This window comes from Symphalangus syndactylus, chromosome 12 (assembly GCF_028878055.3).
Source record: "Symphalangus syndactylus isolate Jambi chromosome 12, NHGRI_mSymSyn1-v2.1_pri, whole genome shotgun sequence".
In the NCBI taxonomy this organism is placed as follows: domain Eukaryota; kingdom Metazoa; phylum Chordata; class Mammalia; order Primates; family Hylobatidae; genus Symphalangus; species Symphalangus syndactylus.
The window spans coordinates 139,738,963-139,756,519 of NC_072441.2; the positions used below are offsets into that span (position 1 = coordinate 139,738,963).

Here is a 17,557-nt window from a genome sequence, read left to right on the forward strand (position 1 = left end):
GCCCAGCTAATCTTTGTATTTTTATTAAAGACGGGGTTTCACCATGTTAGCCAGGATGGTCTCAATCTCCTGACCGCATGATCCGCCCGCCTCTGCCTCCCAAAGTGCTGAGATTACAGGCGTGAGCCAACACGCCTGACAGCTGCCATAATCTTATTTGCCCAAAGCATTGAGGTGCCTTGTTAGCGTTCTCTTACGCTCTTATGCACTGTATATTTTCTTCATTTTTTTCCCCTGGGTAATCCCTCTATACCACTGCAGGAAACATAGCTGCTTTTACATTTTCTCCAATGTTGGATCTTCTTGTGTGATGTGTGCCCTACCCATAGTTTTATAGTAGATGCCTGAAGACCTACTGTAGAAACATGCCAGGGAAGGCCTGCAAGATGAATTCGCCACATCAGCCTAAATCAGATCATCTGTCAGGTGATTCAGAGGCCTTACCACACTGCTCCTTTTTGCATTCTGCTATTGATATTGCCAGGTCAGGAAATCACTGATGATTTTCTGAGAAAATAATTGTTTTGTTACTGTCTTCCCTTTTGCAGGAAGATCTGTTTCAGCAACCAGGCCTGAGGTCAGAATTTGAACATATCAGGGACTGCTTGGATACTGGAATGATTGATAACCTCTGTATCCTTCAGACATTCAGCTGTGTGTGTGTGTATGTGTGTGTGTTTGTGTGTGAGAGAGAAAGAGAGAGAAAATATGAGTGAGAGGGGTGAGAAAAAGGAAAGTATTTTACGGCACAAAATCTGATATTGTATCCTCAGCTACCATGTTAAAGGTTGCATACAGAAGACTTTACAACTTTATTTATTTATTTATTTGAGACAGGGTCCATCTCTATCACCCAGGCTGGAGTGCAGTAGTGTGATCTCGGATCACCGCAGCCTTTATCAAGCAATCCTCCCACCTCAGCCTCCTGAGTAGCTGGGACCACAGGTGCATACTACCACACCTGGCTAATTTTTGAACTTTTTGTAGAGGCAGGGTTTCGCCATGTTGCCCAGGCTAAGAATTTACAACTTTAAGCAACCAATAGAGCAGGAACTCAGGAGGGCCTGGCTCACCTGACAAACAGTGTGGTCCCTTCGAGAAGTTAGGCTGGCATCCTAGCCCTGAGCAGAGAGCCTGACAGGGCAGGCAGCACTTCTGGCATGTGCTTGCTCCTGGGCCTTTTCCTAACCATGGACAGCAGCATCATCGGTTCCTTAACAATGGGGCCAAAAGCTGCCAGCAATCATTCTGTAGCCGAAGCCCTGCTGCTTTTCCTGGAGAGCCTTCCAGAGCCTGTCATCTGTTACAGCGCCTACCATAACTGCTTGGAGTGTTCTGGCAACTACACAGCAAGTAAACAGGTGAGAGGAAGCATTGAGCAGCATGTGGTTAGCCCCAGACCCCATGGGGCTGAGGGAACAGAGTGGACACAGTTGCTCAAGTGCAGCATCTCAGAAACTGAACACCTTATCTTTCCTTCTCAAACCTGTTCTTTCTCTTATGTCTTTGTTTCTTTTAATGGCATCACCCTTAATTCTAGTGAGTCAACCCCGAAACCTGAGTCATTTCTGACTCCACCCTCTCCTTGCCTCCCACGTGCCCAGTCTCGTTGATCTATCACCCATCTTCTCTCTTCCGTTCTCATTGTACTTAGCTTGGTTCAGTGCCCTGATTCACGATCTCCTTCTGCTGATTTGTTTTGCACACTGCCATCAGATTGTGTATTCTAAAGCTATTGTCATGTGACTGTTGGTCAAAAACCATACTTGGCTCTCTATTGCCAATTACTGATTTTCTTAAATATTGAAGACTTTCTATGATCTAGCTTGGTGGTTCACACATACAACAGGCCTTGGCAGAATAATCTAGAAAACTTGCCAGTAATAGATATCCTAAAGTCACACCCCAAATCTACTGAATCACAATCACTTTTTTTTTTTTTTTGAGATGGAGCCTTGCTGTGTCACCCAGGCTGGAGTGCATTGGTGTGATCTTGGCTCACTGTAATCTCTGCCTCCCAGGTTCAAGCGATTCTCCTGCCCCAGCCTCCTGAGTAGCTGGGGTTACAGGTGTGCACCACCATGCCTGGCTAAGTTTTGTATTTTTAGTAGAGATGGGGTTTCACCATGTTGGCCAGGTTGGTCTCGAACTACTGACCTCAGGTGATCCACCCTCTTCGGCCTCCCAAAGTGCTGGGATTACAGGCATGAGCCACTGAGCCCGTAATCACTTTTGGAATCTATTCGAACTTCCGAACTGATTCTGATATGCAGATAGCTGGAGTACTCATTGATCAGGGCCTGATCAACCCTTCTAGTTATGCTCCTGCCAAAATTGACTTCTCATAAAGTGTTCTCTCTACTTACCTCACTATTACCCTTCTCCTGCCCTTTTTTATACTTTCTTTGCTCTAACCCCAGTTCTTAACTCTGTAAGTCCAATTTTGTCTTACATTCAAGTCCCAACTAAAATGTCGTATTTCCTTCAGTCTTATAGGAACATGTAGTTAAAAGTTTGACTTCTAAATTCATGTTGCATTTGACCCGTACCTCTCTTTTGATACTTATGCCAAGTGGTAAGCAACTAGTTTTCTGTGCACACTCTTTCCCGTGCACTTGGATCGTGTATACAGTTCTTGGACTATAGTAGGCACTTGAGAAATGATTCAGTGAACAAAAGACAAATCCTAGTTCTTCCTCTTTCAGGTCATCTCTACTCTCCCCACATTCCACAAAAATGTCTTCCACTACTTGATGGCATTTTTGCAAGAACTGCTGAAAAATTCAGCAAAAAATCATTTGGATGAGAATATTCTAGGTAAGCAGCCAAATTGTCTATGGAAAGCATTTCTGCAAACTGAGAGACTTGTAATGAGAAATGAGGTTGAGGAAGGTCCCAGGTCCCTTACAGTAGAACTAAAATATCAAGCTCTGGGCAAAGGTTTTTTAAAGCAGAAAGTTTTGCGTTTGGACACTCCTCCCCACTCCTAACAACACAAGAATAAGTATAGTCATAGGCTGGGCACGGTGGCTCACACCTGTAATCCCAGCACTTTGGGAGGCTGAGGCAGGTGGATCACCTGAGGTCAGAAGTTCGAGACCAGCCTGGCCAACATGGTGAAACCCCATCTCTACTAAAAATACAAAAATTAGCTGGGTGTGGTGGTGCATGCCTGTAATCCCAGCTAAACAGGAGGCTGAGTTGGGAGAATCGCTTGAAACTGGGAGGCGGAGGCTGCAGTGACCTGAGACCGCACCACTGCACTCCAGCCTGGGCGACAGAGTGAGACTCCATCTCAAAAAAAAAAAAAAAAAAATGTATAGTCATGTACCATATAACATCTTGGTCAACGAAGGACCACATATACGATGGAGGGCCCATAAGATGATAATACCGTGGTTTTTTGTGTGTGTGTTTGTGTGTGCATGTGTGCGTGTGTGTGCTTAAGAAAGTCTCACTCTCTCACCCAGGCTGGAGTGCAGTGGTGTGATCTCAGCTCACTGCAACCTCTGCCTCCTGGGTTCAAGTGATTCTTGTGCCTCGGCCTCCTGAGTAGCTGGGATTATAGGCTCTTGCCACTATGCCCAGCTTTCTAATTTAATGTAATTTAATTTATTTTTTTAGAGATGGAGTCTTGCTCTGTCGCCAGGCTGGAGTGCAGTGGCGTGATCTCAGCTCACTGCATCCTCCGCCTCCCAGGTTCAAGCAATTCTCCTGCCTCAGCCTCCCGAGTAGCTGGGACTACAGGCACGCACCACCATGCCCAGCTAATTTTTGTATTTTTATTAGAGACAGGGTTTCACCGTGTTGGCCAGGATGGTCTCAATCTCTTGACCTCGTGATTCCACCCGCCTCGGCCTCCCAAAATGCTGGGATTACAGGCCTGAGCCACCACGCCCTGCCTTTTTTTTTTTTTTTTTTTAAAGGGCAGTGACTGGCCCAACATGCCAACCCTCCCCACTGCAGGATGCGAGAGGGCTGGGAGCCAGATGGTCACCCCAGCCCCCACAGCCACCCCTTGGACAGGGGCCACCGGGCCACACCCTCCAATGCCCGTGCCTCAACCATCCCTACCACGCTCATGGAACCTCATCGCAGCCTGGGGACGAGCCCCTACCAGGGACAGGGGGTGATTGGGGGAGGAGGCAGGAACCAGAGAGGCAGGACACCAAGCAGGGCCACCTCCCCCACAACCCCCCAACCTCAGCCACCTCTGACACAGCACCATTCCCCTTGGAAAGCCCACTGGCAGGGACAGGCTAATTTTTGTTATTTTTAGTAGAGACGGGGTTTTACCATGTTGGCCTAGCTGGTCTTGTACTCCTGGCCTCTAGTGATCTGCCTGCTTTGGCTTCCCAAAGTGCTGGGATTATAGGTGTGAGCCACCATACCCGGCTCATAATACCATATTTTTGATGTGCCTTTCCTGTGTTTAGATATATGGATGCACAAATACTTAGCACTGTGTTACAATTGCCTGTAGTATTCAGTATAGTAACATGATGTACAGGACCTTAGGAGCAATAGACTGTACCATCTAGAATTGTGTAAGTACAGGTTTGTGAAAGTTTAAGTACACTCTATGATGTTTGCACAATGATGAAATCACCTAATGACACATTTCTCAGAACATATCCCTGTGGTTAAGTGATGTGTGTCTTTAGTAGCTTCTTTTGCTGAATCATTTCTGTGTTTCTTCTTGCAGCTAGCATATTTGGCAGCTTATTGCTTCGAAACCCAGCTGGTCACCAAAAGCCTGATATGACAGAGAAGAAGAAGGCTCAAGAATTTATTCACCAGTTCCTCTGCAACCCACTCTGAACCTCTCTCTCTCTCCTCCTATTTTACTTGAGGCTGCCAATTACCAGCCCCACCTGTTTCAGCTCAAGAGATGCCTTAAGACAATTAATGTGAGGCCACTTGATAGCAAGAATGGCAGCTATTTCCTGAGCCTAGTACCCCGACTAAGCCCACCATTGGTTAGCACACTCAGTGCAGTGAGCCGTGAAGACGAGGGAGAAAATCCACCATAATAAAACTGACATTCCATTTTCAACTTTAGTTATTTAACACAGATTGATTTTTTTATTTTTTTTATTTTGAGACGGAGTCTCGCTCTGTCGCCCAGGGTGGAGTGCAGTGGCACGATCTCGGCTCAGTGCAACCTCTGCCTCCCGGGTGCAAGCAATTAACCTGCCTCAGCCTCCCTCCCGAGTAGCTGGGACTACAGGCACACACTGCCACGCCCAGCTAATTTTTTGCATTTTAGTAGAGACGGGGTTTCACCTTGTTGCCCAGGCTGGTCTAAAACTCCTGAACTCAGGCAATCCGCCTGCCTCGGCCTCCCCAAGTGCTAGGATTACAGGTGTTGAGCCACCACGCCCGGCCTTTTTTTTTTTTTTTTGAGATGGAGTTTCACTCTTGTTGCCCAGGCTGGAGTGCATTGGCGTGGGCTTGGCTCACTGCAACCTCTGCCTCCCTGGTTCAAGCAATTCTCCTGCCTCAGCCTCTTGAGTAGCTGGGATTATAGGCATCCGCCACCATGCCTGGCTAATTTTTTGTATTTTTAGTAGAGACAGGGTTTCACCATGTCGGCCAGGCTGGTCTCGAATGCCTGGCTTCAGGTTATCCACCTGCCTCGGCCTCCCAAAGTGCTGGGATTACAGGCATGAACCACCACGCCTGGCCTAAAATGTTTTTAAATAACTGTACTTGTTGTACTCACTCACCCTACCTCCAGGGCATAGTCCGTCTGGGCTGAGATCCCCATGATCAGATATTTGATGGAAAGTCCTGAAAGGCCAATGAGTTGGATGGCAAGAATGCAGGCAGAAGCTGCTGGATAAAACAGGCTACAGCCACCTCAGATGCTTTCAGTGCTTGGTCTGGGGATGTGTATATGCATACGCAAACTCTACCTCGGTTCCTGCCCAGATAATGGCTCGGTAACTCTGAGGCTGGTTGCTCAGCCTCTGAGGGCAATACAGGCATTTAAAAAATTAAAATGACCAAGCACAGTGGCTCACGCCTGTAATCTTGACTGAAGTGGGAGGATCACTTGAGACCAGGAGTTTGGGACCAGGCTGGGCAACACAGGGAGACCCCCTCTCTACAAAAACATTTTTAAGAAATTAGCTGGGCATGGTGATGCATGCCTGTGGTCCCAGTTACTTGGGAGGCTGACGCGGGTGGCTCACTTGAGCACAGGAGTTTGAGGCTGCAGTGACCTATGATCACATCACTGTACGCCAGCTCGGGTGAGAGAGGGAGACCCCGTCTCTAAAAATAAAATGTAAAATCACTGAAAAAATGAGAGTTCGGTGAAACAAGTGGGATTTTCTGGGCCAGCAAGTCTTCCAAACTGTATATGATGCGTCCCGTCTCCATGTGTAATATATTTTAATGATAAATGTATTTTTAACAGTGGCGGTTGTGTATGTTTTTATGTCTTAAGAGATGGCAGTTCGCTGCAGCTGGACTTTGTGGCTCAAGCCTTGGGGCCAAAGAGACATATTCCTGGCAGCCTGGTGGGTACCAGTCACTATTCACATACTTCCAGCAAGAAATGGTTATGGCACTGGCCTGAACCCCTTGACCCCTGGTCTAGTCTTTGGAGTTGTCCCACTCGGAATATTCGAGAGAAGCAGCTTATGGTTAAAACAGGCAGTGGCAGCTGGGAGGATCTAACAGCTAGATCCTCCAGACATTTGGAAAGGACCGAAGGCACACGCAGAATCGCTTCCTGGGTACGAATGCCCACTAATTTTGGGCACTGTAAAATGGGTTTAAGACACGGGCCAGCAGGACAATGTGAACGGTGAAAGGAAGGGAGTGGCCGGTAGGTGGCGCTAACTGGCCCGGGCATGAGTCCCGCCGTAGCCGCGTCCTCTTGCGGGGGAAGAAAGTTGGGACCGCCAGCCTGGGCAAGAGTGTGAGAAGGAAGCTGGGCGTCCTAGGCAAGCGCGTGAGAAGGGAGCTGGGGGTCCTAGGCAAGCGCGTGAGAAGGGGAAGAGGCGGCGGCGTCCTCTCCAGCTGGGCTTAGAATGTTCTTAGTTCTGCCTTTGGGGTCTTGTCTTCCTTTCTGGGCCTCCTGCCTGTGTTAACTTTGATGGGTGCTGAAGGGAAGGCCGGGGCCCCGGCATGAGAAACCCGGGAACGTCGCGGCCGTCCAGGCTCCCTGGCGGGTTGGAGCCAGGGTTCTGACTGCCAACTGTGGTCCTTCCCGCTGCGGCTGTGGCCGCCAGGGCGAGGGCGGTCACCGCAAACCTGGCTGAGGACATTTCGGATTCTTCCTTGGGGATTCGTTCCCTTCTCCTTGACTCCGGTGCCGCGAGGGCGACACCCCGCGGGCCGCGCGTGGCCACTCCAGGCGCTTCCCCACGCGGATGAACTCACCTCCTGGGCGCCTTCCCAATCGGTGCCCCGCCCCGCCCCTCCCGCTCGCCAATTGGAGGCTGCAGCTCAGCCCCCTGACAACCTGAGCCAACCAGAGGCACCAGGGAGGGGCGGATCCACTGTCCCCTCCTTCCTCCGGAAAGAGGAAGCGGAAGTGACGTTAGGGGAAGGTGGGGGCAATCATGGTGCCGCTGGGGAGGGGAGAAGCTGCTGCTGCCGCCGTTGCCGGGAGCCGCGGAGGTAAAAGGCGAAACTAGACTCGGCCTGGGCTTGGGACTTACCGGGAGGCGCGGGACTTAGGCTCCCTCCTGAAGCATTTCCCAATAGAGACCTCAGTCTGGTCACCATAGGGACCCCACCCCTTCTCCGTTTCCATGGGGATGGGTATCCAGCCCCCCTTCCCTGTTTCCATGGAGACCCGGACCCTGCCCCTCTCCTCCGTGCTTGGAGACCCCCAGCTTGTCTTCGGATTTTTCTGTGTAGCCCTGTGCTGGGGGCTATCACAGACAGGTTCCTTTTCCCAGCCTCCTCTCAAGGGGGCTCTGTTCGCACTCCTCGTTGGCTACCCTCAAACCTCCTGGTCTTGTTTGTTCCGGACAGTTGGTCTCCGCGTTGCCGCCGAGGGTGCCGGGGCAGCCCACTGGGGCCCTCGGTGCTCTTCTCTCTCTTCTCAGATGCAGCGAAATGTCCATCTGTGGGGTTGCGTAAGCCAGAGCTAGGGGTCGGGCCGGTACCTCTCGGATCCAATCCTTTGGCCTGTCTCTGGTAACTGTCTAGCCATCCCACTAAGTAAAGGCTCACTTTCTAACCCAGAGCAGAAGAGAAAGATAAAGTGCAAAGCTAGACTGAAAACTAAAAGGGATGTGCTGATTATTTTAAAATTCTCTGTTCTGCCTGCCAAACCTACATTTGTAGAGCCTGTGTTTGCAGATGAAGGAAGAATCGCTATTCCAGAACATGAAAGCTTCAAATGTGGTATTTTTCTCAAGAGAATGTATCTTCCCAAGATAGTGTATCTTCACGAGAGAGTATGTAGCCATGTCTTTCATTCATTTAGCTGACATTTCCTGAACTCTTATCATAGTATCTGTGTACTATGCTAGGGGCTGTAGAAACAATAAGACTCAAGTGATTCAGGGACGAGAGCCCCCTACAGAACCATAACTTCTTGTTGACACCATATTGTTTTAGAACATAAATAGATACAGTGATCTTCGTTGTTTGTGCCTGGTTGAGGATTAGCCCTTCCACCCAGAAGGTTGAAACATCTGTTCTAGTTAGGGGGGAAGGAATTCACACTTGTTCCTCTACTATTTACCAAACATTGTGCTTTACATATGTTCTTTTATTTCTTATAAAAACTTTGAGAGAACAGGAATTACTCTTCCCACCTTGCACATAAGAAAAATGAGGCACGGAAAAGTTACCCATGTAGTAAAAGGCAAAGACAGGATTTGTAGGTACATGACTCTGCCTCCAAAGCCTTGTTCCTTCTACCATAAACTGCATGAAACCATTTACTGCCTCGTGGTCTGATTTGGAGAATATTTGAGTGGAGTTTCTCGTTAAGATTTGTAGCAACTCAGCCTTTAAGCAGCTACTGTTCTGTTTGCTCTTTTGTCCCCTTTAAATATTTTGACCAAGTTTCAAATTGTTTGGCACGCGTATTCAGAAGGTCTTATGAACTTATTCAGTTTTTCAAAAGCATTGCTTTTCTTTCTTTCTTTTTCTTTTTTTTTTTTTTAATTAGAGATGGGGGTCTCACTATGTTGACCAGGCTGATCTCAAACTCCTGGCCTCAAGCGATCCTCCCATCTCAGCCTCCCAGAGTGCTGGGATTACAGGCGTGAGCCACCACGCCCAGCCAGCATTGCTTTTCTTTAAAAATGACTTGATGGTTTTAAAGTTAAAATAAAAAAAAATTATTCCCAAAGATGGTTTTTCATTTGCTTTGGCTTGCTCTTTAAATGAGAGGGAAAATGAGCCTTGTGGTTGCTGAGGAGATCCGTGGGTCTTATGGTATGACTCTAACTCTGGCTTTGTTCTGTTGCAGACAAGTCATTACGTTTTCATTTCTCACAATTGGGCTGAGCACAACTGAACCATGGGGGAACACAGTCCAGACAACAACATCATCTACTTTGAGGCAGAGGAAGATGAGCTGACCCCCGATGATAAAATGCTCAGGTTTGTGGATAAAAACGGACTGGTGCCTTCCTCATCTGGAACTGTTTATGATAGGACCACTGTTCTTATTGAGCAGGACCCTGGCACTTTGGAGGATGAAGATGACGACGGACAGTGTGGAGAACACTTGCCTTTTCTAGTAGGGGGTGAAGAGGGCTTTCACCTGATAGATCATGAAGCAATGTCCCAGGGTTATGTGCAGCACATTATCTCACCAGATCAGATTCATTTGACAATAAACCCTGGTTCCACACCCATGCCAAGAAATATTGAAGGTGCAACCCTCACTCTGCAGTCGGAATGTCCGGAAACAAAACGTAAAGAAGTAAGTAAAGCAGTCAGTGAGGGCCTAGTTTGGTTTTGGGGCAAGTCCTTAAAAAATTCTTGGTGCGAATTTTAGCTGGGGAGTAAAGGAATGCGTGGGGTTAGGACTTAAGTAGTTTTGCTTATCAACAACATATGCTTCAGGTTTTGTTGTGATTGCTTCTGGAACTTTTGATTTGTATAGCCACATTGAAATTTGGGAATATGAAATTGTAATTTATCGAATTTCCTTTCCCAAATCATAAATCAAACAGAAATTTCACTTAAGTAGGCCCATGTTTCTGGTGCTAAAATAACTATTTAGCTTATCTACAGGGAAATAACTAGAGTTGGCTTATTTGATAAAGAAATAACTATATTTGGCTTATCTCCTGGTTGTGTTTAAATGAGTTGTTTTGGAGATGAGTATCTGCTGGAATATGTTTTATTATCTTAGTGAATGTTTAATGAACTTTTATTTCACAGTGGCACACGCCTGTAATCCCAGCACTTTGGGAGGCTCAGGCGGGTGGATCATTTGAGGTCAGGAATTCGAGAGCAGCCTGGCCAACGTGGTGAAACCCCGTCTCTGCTAAAAATACAAAAATTAGCCAGGCGTGGTGGTGCATGACTGTAATCCCAGCTACTCAGGAGGCTGAGGCAGGAGAATCACTTGGACCCGGGAGGCAGAGGTTGCAGTGAGCCGAGATCATGCCACTGTATTCCAGCCTGGGCGATAGAGTGAGACTCCATCTAAAAAAAAAAAAAAAAAAAAAAAGAAAGAAAGAAATTCAGGCTGGGCACAGTGGCTCACACCTGTAATCCCAACACTTTCTGTAAGCCCAGCACTTTGGGAGGCCGAGGCAGGTGGATCACCTGAGGTCAAGAGCACCCTGGCCAACATGGTGAAACTCCATCTGTACTAAAAATAGAAAAATTAGCCAGGCATGGTGGCAGGTGCCTGTAATCCCAGCTATTTGGGAAGCTGAGGCAGGGGAATTACTTGAGTCTGGGAGGTTGCAGTGAGCCAAGATCGCGCCACTGCACTCCATCCTAGATGACAGAGAGAGACTCAGTCTCAAAAAGAAAAAAAAAAAGAAAGAAAGAAAGAAAAAGGAAATTCAGGCAAGAGACAGTAAATGAGAGCAGGTTATCTAAAATAAGTTTTCATTTTCATGTTTAGCTAATGTGAGTAAGCTAATGCATGTCAAGATGCTTTGAAAACCGTAAAGCATTTTACAAATTATATTAGTGGTGATTATTAGCAGAATAAAAGTTCTGGTTTAAAGGTAGTGATATACATTATCTAGGAACTATTTTTTTTTTTTTGAGATAGAGTTTCACTCTTGTTGCCCAGAGGTGCGATCTTGGCTCACTGCAACCTCTGCCTCCTGGGTTCTAGCAATTCTCCCGCCTCAGCCTCCTGAGTAGCTGGAATTAGAGGCACGTGCCACCATGCCCAGCTAATTTTTTGAATTTTTAGTAGAAATGAGGTTTCACCATGTTAGCCAGGCTGGTCTCGAACTCTTGACCTCAGGTGATCCACCTGCCTCGGCCTTCCAAAGTGCTGGGATTACAGGCATGAACCACCATGCCCGGCCCATCCAGGAACTATTACAGGTCAATTAGAAAAAAATAAGTCACTAGTAGTTACAGTACCAAGGACTAAGATGTTACCAAACAGAAATAGGGTGAATGATTTAGCAAGGAATATCTTTTTTGCTGTGGTTGAGGTCTTGAAATTGCATATGGCTTATTGATGGCATATCACTTTTCCTTTGCTAGCCTTAGAGAGACCATCTTGTCCCACCTCTTACCCTATGCAGAAATCTCCCTATGGCATCCCTGACATCAATTAATCTTGTTTCTGCTTGAAGACATGCAGAACAACAAGAGCACAGTGTTTCATACCTCAACCCAATACATTTGTTAGCCAGCTCTGATTGTTAGAAAGCTTTTACTTGTATAGAACCAAAACCTGCCTTTCTGCAGATGCTGCCCACTGGTTCTAGATCTGCCTTCCTGAGTAAACTTCCTCCCACAGGACAGTCCATCAGCTATTTGAAGATCATGGATTTTTCTTCCTCTTGTATAGGCTAACCACCTCCATTTACTTAAATGTCCCTCTGTGACATTTTCCCCAGTCTCTCATCAGCCTAGTCACCTTTGATTATATGAATTCCAGTTTTCCGAAGTCCTTTTTTTCTTCTTTTTTTGAGACGGAGTTTCGCTGTTGTTGCCCAAGCTGGAGTGCAGTGGCGCGATCTTGGCTCACTGCAACCTCCGCCTCCCAGGTTCAAGCGATTCTGCTGTCTCAGCCTCCCAAGTAGCTGGGATTACAGGCATGCGCTACCACACCCAGCTAATTTTGTATTTTTAGTAGAGACAGGGTTTCTCCATGTTGGTCAGGCTGATCTCGAACTCCTGACCTTAGGTGATCTGCCTGCCTTGGCCTCCCAAAGTGCTGGGATTACAGGCATGAGCCACCGCGCCCGGCCCCAAAGTCCTTTTAAAATCTGCAGTTGAGCACTGTCCTGTGTGAGTCAACTAGCACTGAATACAGTATGGCTCTTATCTCTTAATCTGGACACTGTACTACAATTACTATATAGTCTGTATTTTATCAGCAACATCTTACTGTTAGCTTGTAGTTGGAAATTTCTAGAGTAGTGCTTCTTAACTGTGGGCAGCTTTGCCCTCAGGAGATGTTTGGCAATGTCTAGAAACATTTTGTGTTGTCATACTGTGGAGGCGATACTGGAATCTAGTGGGTAGAGGTTAAAGACATTGTTAAATGTTTTACAGTGCACAGGACAGCCCCTTACAACAAAGAACTGGCCCAAAATAGCAATAGTGCTGGGATTGAGAAACCCTGCTCTGGATTATTCTCATGTGTGCAGCTGTCAGATCTTACAAAAATGAAAATGCAGACCTGCATGTAAGCCTTATTAAAAATATCTCCCGGCTGGACATGGTGGCTCACGCCTGTAATCCCAACACTTTGGGAGGCCAAGGCTGGTGGATCACTTGGGGTCAGGAGTTCAAGACCAGCCTGGCCAACACAATGAAACCCTGTCTGTATTAAAAATACAAAAAATTAGCCGGGTGTGGTGGCAGACGCCTGTAATCCCAGCTACTCCAGAGACTGAGGCAGGGGAATTGCTTGAACCCGGGAGGTGGAGGTTGCAATGAGCCAAGATGGTGCACTGCACTCCAGCCTGGGCAACAAGAGCAAAACCCCGTCTCAAAAAATAAAAAATAAAAATATCTCCCTGTGAAATTTTATCTTGTTGGTTTCAGTCCAATATTTGAGCTTGTAGGGGGGTTCATTTCAACTCAACAAACATTTATAAAGCAAAATGCTGTTATGCTCTGTGGATGTTGCAGATGATTGTGGTAGTCGATTTATAGCATAGAAGCAGAAATTGTTTACACCAATAATCATAGCAGCAAACACAATGTGGTAAATGTGAAGGAGAGGTACAAATATTGCACTGTGAGCACTGGGAAGCTCACCCTTAATTCTGGGATCAGGGAAGTCTTTGTGAAAAAGGTGGCGTTTGAGCTGGTCTTAAAGAATACGTACAATTTAGGAAAAAAGCAGGAGAAGGTTTTCCCAAGAGAGAGGAACAGCATGAAACAAGGAATGCAAGTGGGAAACAGGCCATTTTCAGGGAATAGCCAGTTGTCCTGTTACAACAGAGTCAGCACACTTTTTGGGCTTTGCAGGCTATAAGGTCTCTGTTGGAACTACTCCATTCTTCCATTGTAGCACAAAAGCAGCCATAGACAATACATAAAGAATGAACATGGCCAAGTTCTGGTAAGACTTTACAAAAACAGGCAGTGGGGTGGATTTGGTTCACTGGCTGTAGTGTGCTGACTCTTAGACTAGAACATAGGAGTAGAAGAAGATAAGGATGGAAAGATAGCAAAGATCCAAACATGGAAGGCAGTGATAACCTTCTATGGGTTTTGAACTGTACTCTTCTAGAAATGGTGGGAAACCATTGGAGGTGTCAAAGCCAAGGCTAGAGTGGTTAGATAGAGAATGTGGTTGGAGCAGCATTTTAGAAAGATTGATCTGGCAACAGCGGTAGCTTGGAGGCAGAGGAAAACTGGAGACTTCTTGCCTGGTTGGGAGACAGTTGTAGTTTATGTTTGGGGTTTCATTTAAATCTGAAAAAGGATAGTGGCTTTGTTCATGGGAAGAATCAAGGGCTTTTGTAGAAGTACGAGAGAACTTCGTACATGTTATTGGAGTTTGATGAATGAGCCATGAGTTGGGCATGATTCAAAGGTTTTGAATAGGCCAGGCACAGTGGCTCATGCCTGTAATCCCAGCACTTTCGGAGGCCAAGGCAGGTGGATCAGTTGAGGTCTGGAGCTCTAGACCAGCCTGGCCAACATGGTGAAACCCTGTCTCTACTAAAAATACAAAAATTAGCCGGTTGTGGTGGTGCATGCCTGTAGTCCCAGCTACTTGGGAGGCTGAGGCAGGAGAATCACTTGAACCCAGAGGGCAGAGGGTGCGGTGAGTCATGATTGTGCCACTGCATTCCAGCCTGGGCAACAAAGTGAGAATCTGTTTCAAAAAAAAAAAAAAAAAGGTTTTGAATCATGTTGATTGAAAGGATTCATCCATTTTCCCAAATCTGTTGAGTTTCTGCTGTGTCTTAGCACAGCTTTTTGATGGAGCTTCAAATCTAGGTGAAGAGTTAAGCAGTTAAGGGTCCATTGTGGTAGATATTTTAACAGAGGTATATTCGAAGTGCTGTGTGCATGCTGAGGAGAAAGTGGCTAACTCTGCTTCCCCCACCCTCCAAATGGTGATCCCATTCATAGGAATCAAGAAAGACGGGAAAAGGAAAAAGTTTTGGTGGGGTAATTAATGAGTTTGGTAGGAGTGTATTGAACGTATAGTCCTTGGAGAAAAGTAACATGAACAAATAGAAAGCTCATTGGAAACGTGTATCTGAGGTCAGAGAAATGGTTTGGAGTTAGAATAGTAGTAGAAAGGGGCCTTCAAACTGTGGGTAGTTTACTTAAGGGAGAAGTAAGAGTTGGCCTGAGAATTTAAGGGTTGGAAAGAGAAAGAGGAACCCAAGAAGATCACAGTAGTCAAAGAGATGGGTCGACTGCAGTGTTGTGGAAGCTGAAGGAAGAGAGTGTCAACAAATGAGAATATTCCTGTGTGACCCTGCAGAGGGATTGAGGAGCCCCAAAGAAGCCATTAGTTCTGCTGGTTGTGCAGTTGTTCACATATCATGAGAAGACTTGCAGCAGAGCACTGGGGCTGAAGCCAGGTTTTGAGTGATGAAGAAGTAGTGAGTGATGAGGAAACAGGAGGCAGGAAATGTCAAGTTGGCTTTTTTTTTTTTTTTTAAATAAGTTTGGTAGTTAGAGGAAGAAGAGTGATGAAGCAGTAGTAGCTAACTCAAGGGGATTGAATCATTTTTGTTTAGCATAGGTAATTTGGACATGGTTTAGGACCTAAACTTTAGGCCATCCTCCATTAATGATTACTGTGTGAAAGTGTTTCATGAGTGAATGTTCGGGAAACATTAAGTTAAACCAAGACAGAAATTTGTTGATTAGGACTTCTCAGAGCCTTTGATGTGCCAACAACTAAGAAGGAAGAAAGCACAGAATTTTTCAAATGCTTTAAACTTGAGAAACCATTTTTCAGATCTAATTTCCAGGGATCAGTGTTTTGTGGAACACATTTTGGGAAATGCTGATCTAGGCAGAAGAGGAGGAGATGGTACAGAGGGAATGATTATGCAATCAGTGAAAAGCTGTCACTTTTCCACTTTGTACTATTCAAATTGGTTTATTCTATTTGCAAGTCTGGTTTGCCATTCATGTCTTCAGGTCATTGATAATCATATTGAATAGCACAGGGTCAAGGATATTATGAGCACTTTGTTGAGTTTGCTGGGGATTTAGATCGCTCCACTTTCCTCCCACCCACATTTTTCCATGCTATCCATGAGACCTTTGTGGAAGATGCTATATTCTTGAAATCAGTAGGTTTGGGGTTGGGTGGAGATTGAAGGAGAAGTAGCAGTAGCTTTAGTCTTTGAAAATCTTGCTTAATGACTAGACATTCAGGAGGCTTGCCTTCCTGAAGCACTGTCTTAGCTTAGCTTTTGTTCTGGCAGTGATTTTATTTTGGCATTAAAATCCACTTATTTGGCCTGAAGAGGCTGATGTTTATGACTACTCGATAACAGACTTCATGATCCTTTAGCTCTTCCTTACTCCTTTTCCTTTCGTTTTTTTCAGCTTGGTTTTTGTTTTTTTTCTTTTCCCTCCATGCACAGGTGTTACTCTTGAGAAATCAAATCATTTGATAGCTAGTTGGTCTTCTTGGCTTCCCAAGCAGCTTATTTTCTGAGTCACATTTTAGCCTGAATTTCCTGTTTACTCCTGGTTTTTTCATTGTTTCATATAGTGTGGAGTTGGCTTACCTATTACTTCATTTTCTTTTCTTCATGCTTGTCTTGTGAAAAAAATAAACCAACCAGAACCTTGCCACAGATAGTCTTTTCCTACCACAAGGCCGCTGGCCATTCTGACTCAGATTTCACGTATCTTATTCTCATACTGGTTATTTCATTACTGTCTCCCTACTGATTTGGTAGCTTTGAGATCTCTCTCTCTCTCTTTCTTTCTCTCTCTCTTCCTTTTTTCTCTCTTTCTCTCTCTCATTCCCTTCCTCCCTCCTTTCCTTCCTTCTTTTCCCTTTCTGTCTTTCTTCTTTCCTTTCTTTCTTGAGACAGGGTCTCACTCTGTCACACAGGTTGGAGTGATTACAGTGGTGGGATCGTAGCTCACTGTAACCTCAAAGTCCTGGGCTCAAGCAATCCTCCTGCCTCGACCTCCCAAAGTGCTGGGATTATAGGAATGAGCCATGGCACTTGGCCAGCTTGCAAAGTTTCTAATCAAAATATTTTCATTCTGCCTAAAAACAAAAGCTTTTTTTTTTTTTTTTTTTTTTTTTTTTGGTTGAGACAGGGTTCCATTCTGTAGCCAGGCTGGAGTACAGTGGGACGATCATGGCTCACTGCAGCCTTAACCTCCCAGGCTCAAGCCGTCCTGCCACCTCAGCCTCCACAGTAGCTGGGACCACAGGCATGTGCTACTGTGCCGGCTACTGTTTGGTTGTTGTTTTGGTAGAGAGGGGTCTCACTATGGGCTGGTTCCAAACTCCTGGGCTCACGCAATCCTTCCACCTTGGCCTCCCAAAGTGTTGTGATTACCGGCGTGAGCCACCATGTCTGGCCCTTTAAGGCCTTTCTACTCCAAGTCTCTAAGCAGCTGTGTCTTGTTGTTTGTTTGTTTGTTTACGTATTTTATTTTATTTTTTTTTAAGACACTGGGTCTTGCTATGTTTGCCCAGGCCATGATCATAGCTCACTGTAACCTGGAACTTCTGGCCTCAACCAATTCTCCCTCCTTAGCCTCTGGATTAAAGGCATGAGCTACCACACCTGGCAACTGTGTTTTCTTTAGTTGGTTTGTGCAGTCCATTCTTGAATCTGTGCCCTTCCAGAGAACCTGCCAGGATGGTCTAGTTACCTGTTCATCTACCTCTGTCTGAACTACATTGGTGACGTGATGTATCCTCCATGGCTAACTGACCTTGTCAGTTTTCTATAGAGTAGTT

General features: G+C 46.0%; 2 protein-coding genes across 11 annotated transcripts in view; both read left to right on the plus strand.

The window, feature by feature from the left end:
- The window catches only part of INPP5B (inositol polyphosphate-5-phosphatase B), a 93,035-nt gene extending 86,609 nt beyond the window's left edge, over positions 1 to 6,426 (plus strand). For 7 of the 8 annotated variants that reach the window (XM_055255245.2, XM_055255246.2, XM_063627896.1 and 4 more), the window contains 4 exons: positions 549 to 633; positions 1,234 to 1,361; positions 2,706 to 2,817; positions 4,706 to 6,426. In XM_055255245.2, the coding sequence (XP_055111220.1) occupies positions 549 to 633; positions 1,234 to 1,361; positions 2,706 to 2,817; positions 4,706 to 4,821 (441 nt within the window). In that variant the 3' untranslated portion in view covers positions 4,822 to 6,426. The remainder of the gene's footprint in view (positions 1 to 548; positions 634 to 1,233; positions 1,362 to 2,705; positions 2,818 to 4,705) is intronic. The other variant, XM_063627899.1, reaches the window with a different exon arrangement.
- A 1,109-nt stretch (positions 6,427 to 7,535) lies between these two features.
- MTF1 (metal regulatory transcription factor 1) overlaps positions 7,536 to 17,557 on the plus strand; it is a 50,078-nt gene continuing 40,056 nt past the window's right edge. For 2 of the 3 annotated variants that reach the window (XM_055255250.2, XM_063627913.1), the window contains exons 1-2: positions 7,536 to 7,635; positions 9,449 to 9,907. In XM_055255250.2, coding sequence (XP_055111225.1) covers positions 9,500 to 9,907 — 408 coding nt within the window. In that variant the 5' untranslated portion in view covers positions 7,536 to 7,635; positions 9,449 to 9,499. Of the gene's footprint in view, positions 7,636 to 7,695; positions 8,424 to 9,448; positions 9,908 to 17,557 lie in introns of those variants that run through there. The other variant, XM_055255251.2, reaches the window with a different exon arrangement.